Consider the following 21794-nt stretch of genomic DNA (forward strand, 5'->3'; position numbering starts at 1 on the left):
ATTAAATATTGTACCTACCCGAACCACCACTAACTATAACCTATGCATGCCATATGTATCAGAATCTTGCTGCTGGGCACATCATGGTATTGGGACCTGTCCGTCAGGATGTGGGGTGCGGCATGTAAAATCAGGACTGCCCCTGTTATTGTCTATTCACCCTAACTCCATAAGTGCAATGTTAATTTCTGTAAGCCGTAGATTGCTGATAGAGTGTGCTGCTGACGTAACAGCCTGGATGAACATTTAGTAAATATATTATTAAATGTCAAAAACAAATTAACGTGTGTTAACTCATATTAACTCATGGGGCTTTTATACAAAGTGAGCAACTTTTTTTTATAATTACGTTTACCAATGGGACGCGGCACTACAGTCACTACAAAATCATTCAATGTTATTAAAAATCTCTCACGCGGTATCCATTAAAGGCAACAACACCATGATGTGCAAAGCAGCAAGATTCTAATACACATGGCATGCATAGGTTACAGTTAATGGTGGTTCGGGACAATGAAAATTGAGACAAATGTGGCTTTCGGGATTCGGCTTTAGTTGCATTATGATGTGCTTCTGGTCTAATACTTCATTGTGTGTGTGTGTGTGTGCATATTTGCATTTCTTTAACTCCTCTTTGTAAGTCCCGCCTTCTCGCACACCAATTGGTCAATTATAAGAGGCTTGCAGCAACTATTGGCCAAATTCCTGCCTGTCAATCTTTCCACGAACGTGTGAATCGCTGTTGTGTTCAGCATCAAATTGTTGCTTGACAGTAGCAGCAAATGACAGCTGAGTGGAAACAATGCCCAAACAAAAGTGCAAATGTACAGAAGATTTGCACAAACAATTCCTACGCTTTCGTCCATGTCGAGATCCATTTTAGTCATGTTTTGTTTATGTTAAGTCTATAGTCAAGTCATGTCAAATAAAGTCTAGTCTAGTCAAGTCGTTCTTGTTTATGTTTTGTTTTATTCACATTTATGGGGTTATCACAATTTATAATAAACTGCAGTTGAGTTCATCACATCATCATCATCATCGTCTTTGTCATTACCAGCATCAGCATCATTAAAGAATACCTCCATGAACCATGAACCCAGCAGTATTACTCCTGCACCTACATCAGGGGAATCGATCTCTGGAGGAATATGTGGGGGACTTCTGCTCTCTGGCAAGTGAGGTGGACTTTAATGAGGTGGCCCTCATTGACTGTTTCTGTTTTGGGCTGAATCAGCCGACTTCCTATGTAATGCCTGGTGGTCGCAGCTCCCTCAACCGGACTCAGTATATCGACCTAGCTCTGCAGATCACTGCATCTATGTCCACTGTCGGGGAGGTGGATGCCGAGACGGAGTCCCACGTCATGGTCGATGAGCCAGTGTCCTATCTCATGGTCGACAAGCCAGTGTCCCACATCATGGTCGATGAGCCAGCGTCCCACGCGTGCCACGGCCGACGAACCAACATCCCATGCCTTTCATGGCCGACAAGTCTATGCCTGCCATGGCCAATGAGCCAACTCCCACGGTCAATGAGCTGCCAGCCTCGTCCATCCCAGAGCCGGCATTTCCAGCCTCGTCTTTCCCAGAGCCTGCACAACCAACTTCGGCCTCCCGGAGTAGGAGGAGAAAGACTTTTGTTTCCAAGTCTCTACCCATGTACACGACCACAGAGGTCGTTTCCAAGTCTCTGCCCATGTTCATGACCACAGAGGTTGTCTCCGAGTATCTGACCATGTACACAACCACAGAGGTAATTTCCGAGTCTATGCCTGTGGACACAACCACAGACGTAATTTCAAAATCTCTGCCCATGTTCACGAACACAGATGTCGTCACTGAGTCTCTGCCCATGTACACGACCATGGAGGTCATCTCCAAGTCTCTGCCCATGTATACGACCACAGAGGTCGTTTCCAAGTCTCCGCCCATGTGCACAACCTCAGACATTGTTTGATTGATTGATTGTACATGACTACAGAGGTCATCTCCGATTCTCTGCCCTTTTACACAACCACAGAGGTTGTTCCCGAGTCCCAGTCCATGACCACAGAGGTCATTCCTGAGTCTCTGTGTACACCCACGACCACAGAGGTTGTTCCTGAGACTCACCGTGCGTTCACACCAGAAGCAGCGAGAGCGTCAAAATTCGCTCTGGCTGCCCTGCCTTCAACGCTCGAGGATGCTCGTGGATGCTCTGACGTAGTTGAAATAGGTGGCAACGTTTGTTCAGAATGCTTTGTTTTGTGAACTATATTTAAAGGGGCCGCAATTTACACATCCAGACATGTCGACCATTTACTTTTTGCCGACCTATCACAAGTAGCGTATATCCTCATGAAGACTTTAAAATTAAAAAATAAGAAATCGATCGATGGCAGAAATTTATTACAATTATAGTTGTTTGTTATCACAATAAAATACATTTGTAATAATAACTGTGGTCTCGATTGTTTTATATCCCTGTAAGCAAACAGGGACAGATCATATATTACTGGGAAACCCACCACGGCAATAATTAGTTTCTCCTCCATTTTATCTTCGGAACTAATGTTTGGTGGGAACCAAAGTTTACACGGTTGTGTTCTCTAGACTTCGCTAGAGCGGAGCACTTCTATATTCCAATAGGTTGCCGCCGAACCACATCACAGCTCATTACCATAATGTTGACTGCACTTGAACTTTCATCTGACACCCACACCACCCAAGACTCGCCGCACCACTTCTCGCCGCCGAGAGATGCTGGCTGTCATTGAAAATGAATGACTTCCGGTCGATTTGACGCTCTCGCCGCCTCTGGTGTGAACGCACGGTTAGTCCATACCCACGACCACAGAGGTCTTTCCCGAGTCTCTGTCTATGCCCACGACCACAGAAGTCGTTACCAACTCTCAGTCCTTTCCCCCAACCACAGAGATAATTCCAGAGTCTCTGTCTACGCCCAGGACCGCAGCAGTCACCCCCAAGTCTCTGCTCATGTTCACAATGACAGAGGTCAGTCCTGAGACTCTGCTCATGTTCACAACCACTGAGGTCTTTTTCCAGTCATCCAGGACCCTTAGATTCATGCCTCCCATGGCTCCCACAGTTCAGATCCTCCAGTGCTTTCACCGTTCACCCTTGAAGTAAGGCCCTCCTCTGGTGCAGGACCTGCTGGTTCGGAACAAATGGATGAGTGGGCTGTTCTGTGGGCATAGTTAAAGAAAGAGAAACATCACCATTTATGCCATTTAATGTTTTGATCAGGGAATCCACATATTCCTCAATCCCCACCTCCATGTCACCTGTGGAGAGAAAGCCAGCATAGCCTTTGACCCAAGGGGTCGGGAAAGGCCTATCCATTAATATTTCAAATGGAGAGAGTTTAACAACAGAGGATGGTGACATTCTGAGTTCAGTCAACAGAGCCGGTAGAACATCAACCCATGTTCTTCCAGTTTTGGTGCTGGCTTTAACATTCAAATGTAATATATGCCTGCTGAATGTGGTTGATACGGTATGTATGCGAATTTATGTTCAATTCTTTCGCGAGTAGTTGCGTAACTTCGGACGTGAACGGAGTGCCATTGTCACTCTCAATAACGGTTGGAATGCCGAATCTCGGTTTTGCCAGAATTTTCACCACTGATTTATTATTTTCACTCACACATGGGAAAGCTTCTGTCCAGTTAGTAAAACAGTCCACAATCACGAGCAATAATTTGTTATTCCTGCACGACGGTATATGTGTAAAATCTATTTGCAGGTGTTGGAACAGCAGTTCCAGGTGTGGTAATGTGTTGTGCTTCATAGACTTGTGTCTATTATTCTGTGCGCACATTAGAAATGAGTCCAGGATTAGTTTTACTGCATTTCATACCCCATTTATGCAACATACAATATATATTGACAATAACTTTTTCTTTTGAAATGTGCAAAATAACGTGATATTGTCGACAGAGTATTTCTATTGCGGTCTTGGGCAGAGCCAGTCGCACTTGTTTATCCCTTAACAAATTAGTCTGGTTTGGGCCTCAAATGAGGTGAAACCAATGTTGAACGTCAGATTCAGATGGATTTGCCTGCAGCAGTTTTATGTCAATGTCTCTTACCAGAGTTGATTACATCATGGAAACTTGATTCAGATTTGAGCTTACCACAACTTCCTTTGAAGCTCACTTTGCCACTTCATCAGCTAATCTATTTCCCCTTGCCTCTTCCAGTTCCTCTGTTATGTGTCCTGCAACTTTTATTATGGCCAATTTTGTAGGCAACTGTGCTGCTCTTAATAATTCTGAAACTAGGTTATGATGTCATATGGGTTTCCCTCCAGCTGTCTTGAAATCTCTTTCCTCCCACATTCAAGCAAAATCATGTACCACCCCATAAGCATACTTTGAGTCTGTGTATATATTAATTGATTTACCTTTAGCCAATTGGCATGCTCTGATCAGTGCAGATTTATATGGGAGTGAATATGCTTCAATAATTCGATTTGGAAGATAAATTATAGCATAACCACACCAGAATATGGAATCATTTGGCTTGGAACAGGACCCGTCAATCTACCAATGGTCCCCTTCCTCCAGGGCAGATGATGAAAAATCCGGCCTGCAGGAAGTGCATGTTTTCAGGTGATCGAGGCAAAAACAGTAATTAGGAAACAAAAAATAAATAAAAACAACAACAACAAACAAAACAAAAAACACTTTTATAATACACATACACAAATTATACTTTGTTATGGACTGCTACATTTATATGTTAGTCCAAATAAAACAGTTACTCAAAAGAGTTTTGGGGAGATTTTTAAATCACCAGAGATAGATGACTTGTGTTGGTAATTACAAATATTTGCAGAAAGAACACAGTGAACATTCACACGTAAACTGTTCAACTTCAAAATTTGCTTTGGTGTAGTTGTAGTACAAATGTTTGGTTTTGAGCAGTGTTGGGTAAATTACTCCAAAAAAAGTAATGTTATTATTAGATGTAAAATTTCGATTTTCAATTCAATATTGTTTTATATAGAATTGTTTAAAGTCTTTATAGTAAAAAAAAAAAAAAAGGTCAAATGACTGGACGCTACGGCTGCCAAACAAAAACTGTAAAACTAAAGTAAAATATCCTTATTCAAATAAAGTGCAAAAACAATACATTTATAGAAATTTTCATTAAAGGTTTTACAGATAAACACCATTATTTTACAGGTATTTCCTGATTTATTATGATCAAACACCTTCAATTAAGTGAAGTCACTAAAAGTTTTACAGAGAAACACCTTTATTTTATATGTATTTCCTGAACACCTTCAATTAAGAGTTAACACATGCTAAAGATTGTAAAATACCAGTTTTATTTTGGAAGACAAAATAAACAGTCTAGAAATACTGAATAGTACAGATTAAAATCATCTCAAACTTGACTGGCAGTGTTTGTGTTTAGATTAAAACCTGTAAAGGTATAATCTAAATACAATATTTAATGATTCCTTTTTATAGAATTACAGAACAAACTTTAAATGAATACAATATTTAATATTTCATTTTGTCACGATCCCCTGTTGTCTGCCCTGTGTTTCACTTGTTAATTGTCATGCACTACAATTCCCATGATTCCCGGCCCTCATCACTCTCTCATTGTTTTCACCTGTTTGTCATTTAGTCTCATTACCATGTGTATTTAAACCCTGTTTGTTTTCCATTCCCTTGTCGATTGTTGCTTGTTTGTAGATGTCTGGATGCTGTTGTTTTTGCCCATGCTAGAAGTTGTTGTTTTGCCTTGTTTACCCAGTTCGTGTACCCTTGATGTGTTTTTGGTTTCTGTTTTCCCATCAAAGATATTTCCTTTGTTCCTGTTTTGTCTGTTTCCACTTTGTTTAATAAAAAACCCGCGTGTAGATTCTCACTCCTCGTCTGCCTTCTCCTACAATCGTAACCAAAAACGATCGACCAAAAATGGATCTAGCAATGCAACGGCCGAATTACGAACTCCTCTGCCTCAAACAAGAGGACTGTCCTGTGGAGGACCACATCTGCGATTTCCTCGAGCTGGTGAGTGTCGCGGACTTCCCGGACTCCTCCCTGGTGGTCTTTTTCCGGGCAACCTGAATAGTTTGCTCAAGGAGCGGTTGCCACCGGCGACGCGTGGCTGGACTCTCCACGAATTCGTGGAGGAGACTCTGCTGGCCTGCGGCTCGCCGTTCAATGTGGCGTTGTTGAGGAGGACCCTGCCTCTCCTCCCACAGTGGTGACTATTCTAAAGTGTTTAAAAAATTTGGACCGGTAGTGTACATAACAGATTTGCACCAAATATAACTTCTCTCCAAGGTTTTTACCCAGAATGCATATTACAGTGGCCATCAGATTGCAGAGCTACTTTCTGGATAATTCTGTGGGAATGACCAGCCTCCATATCCCATAATGACAAACCAAAAACCAGATTTGTGATGACTTTACAAATATATTAAAAAGAAAAAAGGGGCCTTGGTACCTCAGCAAGTATTGACACTGACTACCACCCCCTGGAGTTGTAATTTCAAATCCAGGGTGTGCTGAGTTACACCATCCAGATCACCTAAGCTACCATATTGGCCCAGTTGCTAGGGAGGGTAGAGTCACATGGGGTAACCTCTTTGTGGTTGCAGTAATGTGGTTCTCGCTGGGGCGCATGGTGAGTTGTGTGTGGATGCCACGGAGAATAGCGTGAAGCCTCCACAGGCACTATATCTCCACGTGATTTCTCCACAAGCCACGTGATAAGATGCGCGCATTGAGGGTCTCAGACATGGAGGCAACTGAGATTCGTCCTCTACCACCCAGATTGAGGCAGTCACTACACCACCACAAGGACTTAAGAGTGCATTGGGCATTCCAAATTGGGGAGAAAAAGTGGAGAAAATAAAATAAAAAAAGAAACCAAAACATGAAAACATCTAGGGTACACGAACTGGGAGAATACGGCAAGACTTCTACTTCCAGACATCTACAAATAACGATTGATAGAGAATGAACACAGAACCAGGGTTTAAATACAGAGACACAATAATGACAAAATGACAATCAGGTGTGAACAATAACACAGTGGGAAATGTAGTTCATGACAGGTGACAAGAGAAACACGGGGCAGACAATAGGGGATCGTAACACTAACAAGGCAAATAGACATGTTTCAACCTCTCCAGGCCACAGGAGAACCAGTGCACAGAACATCTCTGGAAGCCCACCTTCCCTTTCCAATGACGTCATCACTTCATCTCAACTTCTGCCCACATCAAACCAATGGGGATTAAACAACCAGCAAACCCGGATCTTCATCCATATCTCATTCACTTAGGAGATCTCTCAAGGGCACATTAATGCCGATCCATAAAACGCAGCGTTTTCTTACTCTACATGTACTTCCACGTTCTCAACGCAAGCACGACTGTTGTGGCGTGCCTCTGACACCTAGCGGTAGGCTCCGCACCGCATCTCATTATTCATCAGATTATTTAATTGCCAGCGTAAGGTATATCGCATAATGATCAGGTCATACAGTGAGTAATTCCTATCTCATGGCATATTTCCATTTTATTATCATTCAGGCATCATTAAAGTGCAGAAATCTTAATAAATCATTCACTCATCGTTGTTCAGACCACCTTTCAATCTATGGGGATCTTCAAGCGCTTGGGGCTTTATCCATGTTCCAAATTTCAAAGCTCAGAGTCTAACAGTCATGTCAGCCCAACTACATTACTTTTAAGTATCAAAGCATTTCGATATGAGCCGTTCCCTTTAATGCGCATGGTCAGGGACGTTTTGTAGCAGGTAAGTAGGTCTGTCAATCACTGGATAAAACCTGTGCCAAGACAAGCTCATTAATATAATCTTGTTACTGTTAAAGGAGACCTATTATGCCCATTTTACAAGATGTAATAAGTCCCAGGTGTCTCCAGAATGCATCTGTGAAGTTTCAGCTCAAAATACCCCATGGATAATTTACTATACCATGTTATAAATGTCTCTTTAGGGTGGAATCAAAAACACGCTGATTTTGTGCATGTCTCTTTAAATGCAAATGAGCTGCCGCTCCCCGCTACCTTTCCGGAAGAGGAGATTTGCAAATATTCACAAATATAAAGTGCAATACTTGCATGTTCAGGACGTAAAGCTGGGACTTGTACAGTTGGTACTGATCCATGCTTGAGAATCACATTTTTGAAGATCCCGATTAATATTGACACACATTCACAAAGCAGTCCGGTGTAAAATGATTTGCACAAACATGCACACATTTTTGTATGTTTTGGGTCACATTTCCTTCAAAAACAAAACCGTCCACTGCATCTTCAGCGGCTCTGATGCCGGGAGTACATGAAGACTCTTATGTTCACTTTTACAGCCTACAACAAAACTCTTATGAAGCTGAGACATTATTCTTCTAACCGTATTTGCTCCAGCTTGAGGAGGAAGAAAAAAAAATAATAAACCAACTGGCCACGTCTTCATAATCACATGTTTTATCATAATCACATGTTGTTTTCTTTCAACGAAGGGATTGCACACAATGTCGCCATAATCGTATGGCTTTATGCATGTTGTTCGCCTTTTGGCAAAGATACCTCAAACAACTTTTCCCTCGTCGGAGGGTTTTCATAATAAAATGTTGTTTATCTTTCAACAAAGACACTGCACAGCAACGCCGTCCTAACGTAGGGCCGCATACCACGTTGTTCGTCTTTGGCAAAGATTCAACACAACCTCGATGCACAAGAACAAAATCAAACTCAAGCAGAAAAAGAGAACGCACAAGTTCAAGGAAGGGGGGGTAAATAAATAAAAAAGAAATAAATAGGCTTTCCCTATTGCATGGCTTTTTCTATTGCAAAGAATGAATGCAAGACCTGGCTCATACCCGATCGGGCCATCTCTTTTGGGGGTAGTATTCTACATTCTCTCTCTTTTGGGGGTAGGTTCCTCGCTCCTGCCTCCTAAATCTGGCAGGATATGATGCCTAAGCCAAAGGGAGACATTACTTTTCTGTTTTACATTCATCAATAAATGTAATCTTCAATTTCACTCAAGTCTGCCCATCATGGGCTCGGTCAAGTCTTCCTTATAGAAATGTAAGCGCAGCATAGTTCTAGCGGGAAGACTAGCAGCTGTACATCATCGCACCATTAGCTGGATAATTCCCAGCCAATCACATGTAAGCCATTGCTTTATAAGTCTGCTCACAATCTATCACCTTGCTGTTTCAGTGCGCTAACACGGCAACCTCCTCCACCCCACCACCACCAGTTGAGTCCCGTCCTGCATGGGGGTATGCTCCTCGCCCTTGCCTCCTATCTCCAGCAGGATATGATGGTTCCGAGTACTACAACTTCGGATCGCCAGACGCCAAAGAGAGACATTACTTTTCTGTTTTATATTCATCAAATAAATGTCATCTTCAATTTCACTCAAGTCTTCCTGATAGACATACCAGTAAAATAACGTTTTATAATAAATAATACATTTATAATTATTTATAAAACAAATAAGTGTTTCTCTGTAGAACTTTTAGTGCAATCACTTAATTGAAGGTGTTTGATCATAATAATTCTGGAAATACCTGTAAAATAACAGTGTTTCTCTGTAGAACTTTTAGTGACTTCACTTAATTGAAGGTGTTTTGATCATAATAATTCTGGAAATACCTGTAAAATAATGGTGTTTCTCTGCAAAACTTCTGTAAATTTATTGTTTTTGCAATTTATTTGAATAAGGATATTTTACTTTAATTTTATGGTTTTTGTTTGGCAGCCACAGCTGCCAGTCATTTGACCGTTTTTTTTATTATACAGTGCATAAATATAAATCTAATAAGACTTACCTTAAAATTACAAAGAAAAACATTAAATTGTTAGTATGAACATAAACATTTATATAATGATCTACATATTAAATTACAGATAATTATTGTCATTTTACATACATTTGTCTGTAATGTTAGAAAATTGAAAAAATACAGTAAAATAATATAGTAATTTATCCATAAAACAAATTAGAAAATCATAATGTAATTTGTCATTAAATTACGTTTGGGTTGTTAATTTACATATAATGTCTGTAATAAAAAAATATTTTCTGTTATTTTCTGTAAAATTAGTATTTTTTTTTTACAGTGTATACAATATGTAACACAATGGCATCATTAGTAATTGTAATTATTTTTTTTTTTAATGTAATCCCCGCTTTTCAAGGAAAAAGTAATTTAACTACAGTAACATATTACTTTGTAACGCATTACACCCAACACTGGTTTGAGCACAGACTGAACTTGCACTGTTGATTCTGTAATTGTAATATAGCTCTGGAAATAGAAATGTAGAGTCTAAAAGAGTTCAGATCAGCCAATTGAGTGTAATTCTAACAAGTTCCATATATAAATGCATCATGTCATATTTATCCTGTCACTCATTTGGAACAGTGCATTTACATGAAGCTGTTATAGTTTATGATCACTAAAGATTCATACATTACGATGTGGTAAACATTCAATATTTTTATTCTGTAAAACATAAACCAATGTAAAATATTACATTTTGTTGTCTTGATTGGCTGATCATTAGAGCATAATGCATAATTCCACTACAATGAGTGAGAATACAGATAGAAGCATTTTTGGGGATCAAAAGAAACCCCAGACCGTAAAATGCACCACTAATTACAAATGAAATCTTTAAAAAGAAAAAGATAAACAAGTAATGACTAGAAGAGCATTTCAAATCCCTTGACATGTATTTAAATTTTTAGATGGACCACAATTCAAGCATATTAGCAAGTTGAAAAAAATTACTAAATATCTAAAAAGACTAAGATGTCTTTTAAACAAATTAATATATTTTGCAGTAACATAAATAAGAAAAGAAATCTTTACAGATTCTAAAAAACTAAGCAAATATAACGTAAGGCTGCATACACACAAAGTTTTTTTAACCTTAAAAGAGTATGGCTCTACCCCAAACATGTACATAGGCCTGTCTTTGGGACGTTTGGAATATTAAAAAAGCAAAATGAGCTTACGACAAGTGTACATGTTGTTTTTATTTGATAAGTGTTTTGACATGTGAGGAGGTATAACGCTATCATAGCTGCTGAGATGCATGGCTCATATCTGTGTTTGACACACAGGTGCTTATGTTGAAAAACCTATCAACTGTATAATTGCTTTTTTGTACCTTATCAAAAAGGGGTTATGTCTTGAGGAATCAAATATTTTGACAAATAAGCGGTCATTGTACTATAAAAACATACTGTAAGTTTTAGATTTAAAAAATTCCTAAGAGCATTTATTGTTTCCTCCCTGCCAAAACGACTCATTTTAAAATCTCCCCCCTTGTGACCTTGAAGATAGGAGTCATTTGCATAGTCTCCGCCTCCACAACCTATGTTATTGTTGGAGTGAATTAAGAGGGAGAGAAAGAGCAGGGGAGTGATGCCAACACTGAAAATTGCACTATTTTTACTGTAGTTTGCTTTTAACCAACAACTAAATTAAGATGTTGAACCCAGACATTGTTGTGTCTCTGGTTGTGGACAAACTGCATCCCTGCATAGCCTTCTGAGGGATCCTAACGTTAGAAACGAGTGACTTATTCAAACAAGCATCAATGTGGCATTATATTTTTGGGAAAAATTTCTCTATGGATTCTTTTGAGAACCATGATTCAGGCTTTGCAAAGAAACTTGTATTGAAAGATGGAGCAGTGCCAACTTGTACTGTCAACATGGGAAGCGTATAAAAGACAAGGGAAACCAGCATGCCCACGGTTTCTAATAACACTCTTTACAGCAGAATACAGATTTGTTAATCTTTCACATTCACGGCTTGTAATAGTCTGGACTATTTTCACTATTGTCAGCTTTACATAGCATTATTTTATCACCAAATCTTGTATACCTGATAATGTAAGTATTGGGAAACAACAGTGTTTGGTTTTCAGTTATTCAGTCAAACAGTTGTTGTAATTTGATTGTGTGCTTCACAATGGAACACATAGCAATGATTGTCTGGAGTGAGTACTTTTAGTGGATTTTGTAAATCACATAGTTTCATTCTTTCACTTTGGAAAATAAAATGGTAAATGGTCTGCACTTTACACATTCAAAGCACATTACACTGTATCTCATTCACCCATTCACACACACATTCACACAGCAATGACAGCAGAGCTGCCATGCAAGGCGCTAGCCTGCCATTGAGAGCAACTTGGGGTTCATTGTCTTGCCCAAGGAGTCATGTGGGCCGGGAAATAAAATCGCCAACCCTGCGATTGGTGGACAAACTGCTCTACCACCTGAGCCACAGCCGCCCCCCAAAAAATAGAATTCCATATGTGTAATGATGGGAGAATGTTCGCTCTGTAAAGATGTTAGAGAATCAGAATATTGGGTGTGTCTTAAAGCTGTAGTATGGATTAAATGGAATAAACACAGGGTCAAAAATGGTCATTTAATACTACATTATGACTGTATATTTTTGTGGAAGAAAACTTAACTAACAAAAGTGGACCTCAATTAATAAAATTAAAATCCATGACGTGCCCGCTTTAAATGTCAGCATTTCATCTGTTCCATTTGATTTAGCTTTGCTTTGACTATATATCAGCTGAAAATAAACTATATGTGTATTGTATATGCATGCTCAGACAGACAGCTGGTTTATTCTGATCTATGAGTCTATGGATTATATTTGGTTCTTGATTTGCCCTGAGTGAGAGTTTTGACTTCGAAATCTTATGCATCAATGAGGATCGCTTCTGCCACAGAGGAATAATGCAGCAAACGTTTCTAATCATCTAATGTCCAAACATACCCTAAAAATGGTCAACATTTGAGAGTTTGTTTGGTAAAAATTTATATCATAAGTTACGCATAAAATCACACTGAAATAAGCACATAGTTGAGGCATCTAGTGTGCATATGCAAAATAAAAAAATAACTGATAAAATGCAACATCAGTAGAAAAAGATATATTATACAATAAATGTCAGCCCAGAAAGTTATTATTATTATTATTATTATTATTATTATTATTATTATTATTTTAATTGTTTGGTTGTTGTCATTTTGTAATGTATCTTTTCTCATTTACATTTTATGATTATGTATCAGTAAACCATAGACATAAACAAAAACATGTTTCCCTAAGAGAACAAGTCTTTGGGAGCTCCAAATTATGTACAAAAATAAGCATAGTAATAAGCTTCCAGATATGGTCTTAATATGGCACAGTGGTTTATCATTCATCCCTTAGCCTTCACCTTCAGTACATGGTCAAAGATTGTAGTGCATCTTGGGGTGACACTGTGTACTGTAACAATGTTGTGGGATTCTTATCATTTTTAAAGTCTGTTTTGGTTCTTTTGGAAAATAGAAGTAAACTATGTACAGAAGGGTCCAAATGTCTGTGACCAAATTGAATATCTGGAATGAAAACTTGGAATTAAAAATGTTTTTTTGAAAACAAATTTCAGCAAAGAATCTTTATGAAATAAAATTAAAAAGAAACATTTAAGACTTAACCATTTCTTTGTTAATAATCAAATGAGCAATTTTTTTTTACACTGTCCATGTGTACATTGACATTTTAATGCTACAATTAGATCCTAAACCCACAACAGCTTAGAAGTCCTCCTGAGGGCTTCTAAATCCCTAATAGAGACTGCTGTCATCAATCCACAATAAAAACAATGTTTTAGATTATTATTATGACATAAACCTTTTAAAAAGTTATCGTCTGAATCACATTTGAGTCTATGTATTTTGATAATAGAACATTATTATATTATAAACATTATAATATCGACATTAACCTTTAAAAAAGTATTGTCTGATCTATCTATCTATCTATCTATCTATCTATCTATCTATCTATCTATCTATCTATCTATCTATCTATCTATCTATCTAATCTTTATTCCACTACAGTTACAATTTAAATCATTGGTAATTAGAATACAGTTACATTTAAAAATTATTTTAATTACTGAAGTGATTACTTTGCATTCTATTGTCATTTGTTTCATTTAATATTTAGTCCTTTCAGATGGAAAATGTCATGGTTACTGTTGTAACGTCGTGGTTACTGTTGTAACCTCCGTTCCTTGATGTAGGGAACGAGACGTTGTGTTGATTGTGTCGAATCTTCCTTGGGAGCCTCGTGTACATCTGAACTTGAGAAAAGGCCAATGTGAAATTGGCAGAAAGAATTTGCATGTACCGCCCCCGGACATATGGGTATAAAGGGAAGTGGGCGTGCATTTGTCAGCCAGGTCTTTGCACTGAGGAGGCGAGAATAAGGTACGGCGCACTACAGTGGTAGGAATAGTGCCATGGCAAGGGGGACCATCAGGGAATGGAGGTTACAACAGTAACTACAACGTTCCCCTTCTGTCACTCACTCGACGTTGTGTCGATTGTAGTGACACAAGGGGTCACATTTAAAAACACCATGCACTAAACCGTGTTACGTGAACTGCTGAGACAGTTGCAAGAAGGCTGTTGATTGCTAGAAGCAGCTGTGTCGGCTGCACGTAACACTCCCCAATGCCCCAAATAAAAGGTGTCATATACCGTTATTAGGTTCCCAGTACCCGTAAGGGAACAAGCGACATGATTAGCATGGGAGCAAGCCCGGCAGCCCGCAGACTTTTCTCTCTCTATGTCTCTTGCATAGGGTGTGAAGCGGCTGGGGCTATCTTAGCACTATGAAATTCATCGGGGAAGGCGGTCTTTCATGGTCCTATTCTTTCAGGGGGAGAAGACCCTGCGGAGGCCACATCCTGCCCAGACTCGTGGGAGGTAACATGTGGCAAATACACCACGAGGGTTGTGAAGCCGTATGTGGGAGCGGCGCGGTGGTAAGTCCTGCCTGATAAGGGAGGAGCTCTACAAGCACAGCGACCGGCAGCAGTGAGACTGCCCAAGGGAGACGCGGGTCTGCCAACAGGGGGACCGTACCACGTAAAATACATCACAGTGATTTTGCCTGTGGAGGGAACTAAGCCCGTGGAGCCCTACCCCAGTACAGAGGGCCTGTGGCTCGTAGTGGGTCTGGATGCAAATTTCTCCACTGAATTGGCAGGCCAGAAGGCTAGGGAGGAGATCATCCAGGAAGCGACACTTAGTGGCTAACCTGGGAGAGAAGGCGCACTGGATCGTACTTGGTGAAGGGCACTGTGTGCAAGCGGAACACCCAGTTGGATGTGCCACATTGCAGAGTTCTACTGGCTCGGACCTGACAAAACACAGGATGAGACCGACTCAACCCTGAGATTGTAAAATCTTGCAAGGGTATTGGGAGTTTCCCAGCCCTCTACTCTGCAGATGTCTGCTAGGGAGGTGCTGTTGGCCTGTGCCTACGAGGATGCCACACTTCTTGTTAATGGGGCGGGCACGGCCTGAGTCTGGAAGGTCAAGGAAATGGCGTCGATGACCCAGCGGGCAGCCTCAGTTTGGAGACGGCGTTCCCTTTCCACCATCTGCCGAAGCAGACAAAGAGCTGCTCAGAACATCTAGTGCTCTGCGTGCGGTCCAAATAGATATGCAAAGCACGTACCTGACACAGCAATGACAAGGCTGGGTCTGCCTCCTCTGGGGGCAGCTTGCTTGCAGGTTCACGACCAGTTCCCTGAAGGGGTTCGTAGGAACCTTGGACACGTAGCCCGGTCGAGGTCTCAGGATAATTTGAGTATGTGCTGGACGAACTTTAGGCAAGTGTCGCTGACAGAGAACACTTGCAGATCCCAAACCCTCTTGATGGAAACTAGCGTTATCAGGAGGGTCATCTTCAAGGAGAGGGCCTTGAGCTCAACTGAGTCAAGCGGCTCGAATGGGGGTCTCTGTAGGCCCGAGAGGACCACTGAGAGATCACAGGAGGGGAACAGGCTTGGCCGGGGACCTTGTACTGATATGCCTGGCCATCGAACGCAAACCATAGGAAGGGTCGATGTCGAGGCAAAATGGAGACGTGGAAGTACGCGTCCTTCAGGTCTACCGCTGCGAACCAATCTTGATGCCGAACGCAGGTTAGAATCTGTTTCTACATGAGCATTTTGAACGGGACAACTGCTCTGTCCACCTGGGTGACCTGCCCTGGTGGGGTGGGGGGCGGAGGGTTTAAGTCCAACCCGATGCTCATGGCAACCCGGGAAAGAATGTCAGCCATCTGCGCATCAGCCTCAGACTGGGTGGGCTGACCATTCAGACCCATCGGACGCTCTCCGATTCAGCAGCGACATCATCATCCAACTCATGGGGCTCGAGGGACAATGCGGACTCCTCCATTTCCAACTGGGTCATCCTCAATCTCGTGGGAAGAATGAGCAACACGGGGGGTGGCTGGAGTGGCATTCACTTTGAGGAATGAAAGCCGCGACCGCAACGTTGCCATGGTCATATTCTCGCAGTGAGTACATGTACCATCCACAAAAGCTGCCTCGTGTGATCGTGGCCCAGACACATGAGGCAGCATCTATGACCGTCGGATTTGGAGAGATCAGCATCCAGGAACTACACAGAGGCGAAAGGGCATCTTTATAAAGATGTGTCCTGAAAAGGATGTTCAATGCCTACTGTGTATTACTCTTTTATGAATGAAAATACTCTCTTTTAGAGGGGAAAATACTTCTCTTTTAGAGGGTATACGCTCTTTACAGAAGCGCTGTCGAAGTGCCCAGGGGTGTGGACTGCACAGCGTGCAGAGAAGTAGAAAGCCGCTGGAAACGCGCCGTAGATCCAACAGCAATGCTCTGATAGAAGTGAGTGGAGCAGTAGTGAAAAAATCTGACTGAAAGACGCATGTCCGCTTCCCTTTATACCCGTATGTCTGGGTGCGGGACATGCAAATTCTGTCTACCAATTTCTCATTGGCTTTTCTCAAATCCAGAGGTACATGAGGCTCTCAAGAAAGACCCCTTGTGTCACTACAATCGACACAACGTCAAGTGAGTGACAGAAGGGTAACTTTTATACATACAAATTATGCAATCCAATGTGGATTTGAACAGCGGTGAAACTCTTTCTTATGATCTGTTACATTCATACAAGCAGACAGATAAGTAAGTTTGAAGTAAGTTTGGAGCAGAAGAAATATAAATAAACCTTGTATAAATTTTTAGCTTTATGCTAAGCTAAAATGCTATTTCTAGCAATTTTACATACATGTTACCAGACACAATCATATTTTTTTATCAAGAAAATTCACATTGGATCATAATTTCTTTTTTTCTAGCAAGACCTTTGATATTAGGGCAAACATTTTATTCTCGATAATAATGTTTTTATGGTTTTCCTGTAAAAATATTAAAAAAAATCCTTAAAACAAGATCAACTTGATTTATCTTGTTTTAGAAACAACACTGCATAAGATATTTAGGTTTTTCAGAGACTTTGTCTACTGTACTTGCTGAAGTGAAAAAAATTTACCATTGCTGAAGGAGTAATCCAATATTTAGATTACTTTACTGACCTTGAGTAATCTAACGGAATACATTAATACACAAATGACATTTTACAGAATGTATTCTGTAATCTGTAGCAGAATACATTTCAAAAGTAACCCTCCCAACCCTATCTATCAGTCCGTCCATCCGTCCGTCCGTCTATTGTTATGAATAATTTGCTGGACAATAGCGCTTCCCTGTCTACCAGTCAATTTGGTCCGCCTTACTCTTACATTAAGATTTCTTTAGAAAAGGGGGCCTGGGTAGCTCAGCAAGTAAAGATTATGACTACCACCCCTGGAGTCGTGAGTTCGAATCCATGGTGTGCTGAGTGACTCCAGCCAGGTCTCCAAAGCAACCAAATTGGCCCGGTTGCTAGGGAGGGTAGAGTCACATGGAGTAACCTCCTCTTGGTCGCTATAATGTGGTTCACTCTCAGTGGGGTGCATGGTGAGTTGTGCGTGGATGCCGTGGAGAATAGAGTGAGCCTCCACACGTGCTATGTCTCTGCGGTAACGCGCTCAACAAGCCACGTGATAAGATGCATGGATTGACTGTCTCAGATGACTTTTGGACCCCACTGAAAGTCCAAAAAATATCTGTTTTGTATTTGTGCAATTTATTTTTAATGTAATAATTTTTGGTCCTAATTTAGTGTTGTTTGTGTGGTCAAATGTTTATGTCCTGTGAAATATCTGTTTGTATCAGTTGATTTGAGAGCAAATGCAGCATCAATGTGAATATATAGCCTGTTGTCCATATGTATCAAACATACATGAGTCATTGTGCTCTTCCTGTGGCACCTTTTCTAGCACCACCCATGTCCACCTGCAGGAGACCCCATTCCTCATCCTCACTGTCCCCTGCTCTCTCCAGTACTTCCTCTGCACATTCGTCCTCCTCCTCTTCCTCATCCTCCAGGGCAGACTCCTCATCCTGCTCATGTTTGATGGCCCGGTTGGCAGGGGGTGGGAGGGGGGCAGCAGCACCTTTGTCACCAAAGTCAGAGCTCTCCTCAAAGACCTCTGGGTTCTCCAGCATCTCTCTGATCAGAGGCGGCAATGGGCCTGGGATTTCCATCTTCAGGTTGATGGCTCGCTCCGCTCCTACACAAACACACAGATATGATGTATGAGACACACAGATGTCTCTTCAGTTATGTCCTCTTAACATACCCAGAGGAATATTGTATTGTTAAGAGTTTTTTTTTCTCTCAAAGCTAAGGAAACTTAATGGATATTGGAGTTATGTTTTATTGGTGTATCAATTTTGTCTCAGATGTTTCTTCTCCAGTTCGTTAGAAGATATCCAACATTAATGTGTACAACACAGCTAAAATAATCTGGTTTTGGAATAATTATTTTAATAATATATAATACTTTAAAATCTCTAAATTTTGATTACAGACTCTGAGCACAGTTTAAGACTTTGCTGAGATTGCTTCTGACACTCTAAAGAAGACCCATGCGAAATTACCTCAATAAAAGTCTCCATTTGGTTTCTCATTGCTGTCTAAAAATATTTCATATGTGATGCAAAATTAATCACCACGATGTCCAATCAACTCCCCCAAGTTGAAAGATGCCACCCACATGACAGTAGGATGTTCTGGTGCAAAGATATTGGTGTTGTTCCATGGTTGCTAGGGTGTTCCATCTGGTTACTAGGCAGTAACCAGGGTGAAACTATTCAAGGCTCCTTGCTATCCTGAGTGCAATAAGTCAACCCGAAAGTGTCTATGATTTTCTGGTGCAGAGATATGGGATTTGTCACTTGGTTGCTAGGGTAACCCCATCTGGTTGCTAGGCAGATACAAGGGCGATACTTATCAGGGCTACTGGCCATCCTGAGTGAAATAAGTCAACCAGAAAGTGTCTATGATTTTCTGGTGCAGGGATATGTGATTTTTTTTGTTGGTTGCTAGGGTAACCACATCTGGTTGCTAGGCAGTTACTGAGGTCCTGAGTGAAATAAGTTAACCTGGAAGTCTCTGTGACATTCTGATCCTGACATACCCATATTAGTGATTTTAAATGGATGTCAATGGTGTTTGGTTGCTAGGGTGCTCTAAATAGTTTTTAGGGTGTTGCTAAGTAGTTCCCATGATGATACTTGAAGACTGATTGCTCACCCAATTGAAACAAACCAACTCTCATTTCTCTAGGACATTCTGATCTGAAGATATCACACTCTAATTTAAATCAATAGAGCTTGTTGCTAGGGTGCTCTAAATGGTTGTCAGGGCATACTTCTCATGCCAGTAGACAGAGTGATTCTTATTGGCTACTTACTAACCTGACTCAAAAGAGCCAACCAACACTTCCAAGTGTCTATGGTATTCTGTTCTGAAGATATCCGACTGAGACATTTTGAATGGAAGTCTATGGGGCGGTTGCTAGGGTGCCATAAATGGTTACTAGGGCGTTTCTATGCCATTTCCAAGGTGATACTTAAAGATTGGTTGCCCGAGTGAAATGAGCCCACCCCTGTGTCTCTACAACATTTTTATTGGGAGATATGATCCCACAAAATAAAGAGTCTTGTCATAGAAGGGAAAAAACTATTGTTTTCATGGGCGAGACCCTAGCTGTGTCCGAAACAGCCACCTATCCACTAAATAGTGCACTATTTTGGGTGTTAGCCATTTTGTAGTGGTGTCTGAATTAATTCCCTACATCTCGTTCACTACATTTGTTCACTCATTCTTACCCACAATGCAATCTGATTTTGAGGGTACATATGATGTATAGTTTTTAGGGTGTTGCTAAGTAGTTCCCATGATGATACTTGAAGACTGATTGCTCACCCAATTGAAACAAACCAACTCTCATTTCTCTAGGACATTCTGATCTGAAGATATCACACTCTAATTTAAATCAATAGAGCTTGTTGCTAGGGTGCTCTAAATGGTTGTCAGGGCATACTTCTCATGCCAGTAGACAGAGTGATTCTTATTGGCTACTTACTAACCTGACTCAAAAGAGCCAACCAACACTTCCAAGTGTCTATGGTATTCTGTTCTGAAGATATCCGACTGAGACATTTTGAATGGAAGTCTATGGGGCGGTTGCTAGGGTGCCATAAATGGTTACTAGGGCGTTTCTATGCCATTTCCAAGGTGATACTTAAAGATTGGTTGCCCGAGTGAAATGAGCCCACCCCTGTGTCTCTACAACATTTTTATTGGGAGATATGATCCCACAAAATAAAGAGTCTTGTCATAGAAGGGAAAAAACTATTGTTTTCATGGGCGAGACCCTAGCTGTGTCCGAAACAGCCACCTATCCACTAAATAGTGCACTATTTTGGGTGTTAGCCATTTTGTAGTGGTGTCTGAATTAATTCCCTACATCTCGTTCACTACATTTGTTCACTCATTCTTACCCACAATGCAATCTGATTTTGAGGGTACATATGATGTATACTCTCTGAACCCTATTTCCCATAATTCAACGTGGAGACGGTGGCAGAGTGCAAAATAAAATAGCAAATGGCGGACGCAAACACCGGAGGTGGCAACTTTTACAAATGTAAGTAACTATTTTATTAATACAAATAAATCTGTAGCAAGATATAACTAAGAAAATTATATTGATGGATTAATTTATAATTGGCCACTAACTCTGCTTAAATGCAATTCTTGACTCGAAACTAGCAAGGGTAATTATTACTGTTGAGATTTCATGCAGCAAATGATAATTTGTTGGATTGTTCACATATATTATTTATCAAATGTAACTACTGTATTTGCATATGCCTTACAAAATAATGTACAGAAGATTTTCTATTGTTTTAGGCATGGATGAAGACGTAATGCATCTCATAATGAGCAGGATGGCCAATGGGCATCTCTTCTCTGGGTGCAGGAACGCAGCCCAGCTTGGATGGGAGTCCATGGGAGTTTGTAGATTACTTTTCCCTCAGAAATTAGTAGAGTTCAGTTTCATTTGATATGTGTAATTAATAATATTTAAATCATTATGTTACATGTACTACATAACTGTTCTGAAAGAGATGGGGTTGCTTGGTGTGGTAACCCCTGCCAAAAAGTGGGAAAAATTGAAGTACCTACAAGGTAAATTCATCTTAATAATATATACAGTTCTGCTTGTAAATGTACATAATTTGCAGCATCTGCAAGATGTTTTTTTTTTAATGGTGCATAAAAGTAGCTTTTTTAGTAATGCATTAATGTAGCTATTTTAGATTACAGATATGTACATACATTTCACAAATTCAGATAATATCTAAATTTACAAATTATCCTTTTAAAAAGTTTACAAGCCCCTTGGTTCTTAATATCATGTGTCCTCCTTCAGGGTCAATGACTGTGGCCTTTTGTG

General features: G+C 40.5%; 1 protein-coding gene across 1 annotated transcript in view; it reads right to left on the reverse strand.

Moving 5' to 3' along the window:
- Nucleotides 1–16899: 16899 nt before the first annotated feature.
- rargb (retinoic acid receptor, gamma b) overlaps nucleotides 16900–21794 on the reverse strand; it is a 101535-nt gene continuing 96640 nt past the window's right edge. Inside the window, exon 8 of the mRNA XM_052111012.1 lies at nucleotides 16900–18557. Coding sequence (XP_051966972.1) covers nucleotides 18232–18557 — 326 coding nt within the window. The 3' untranslated portion in view covers nucleotides 16900–18231. The remainder of the gene's footprint in view (nucleotides 18558–21794) is intronic.

The sequence above is a fragment of the Xyrauchen texanus genome, chromosome 39 (assembly GCF_025860055.1).
Source record: "Xyrauchen texanus isolate HMW12.3.18 chromosome 39, RBS_HiC_50CHRs, whole genome shotgun sequence".
Lineage (NCBI taxonomy): Eukaryota > Metazoa > Chordata > Actinopteri > Cypriniformes > Catostomidae > Xyrauchen > Xyrauchen texanus.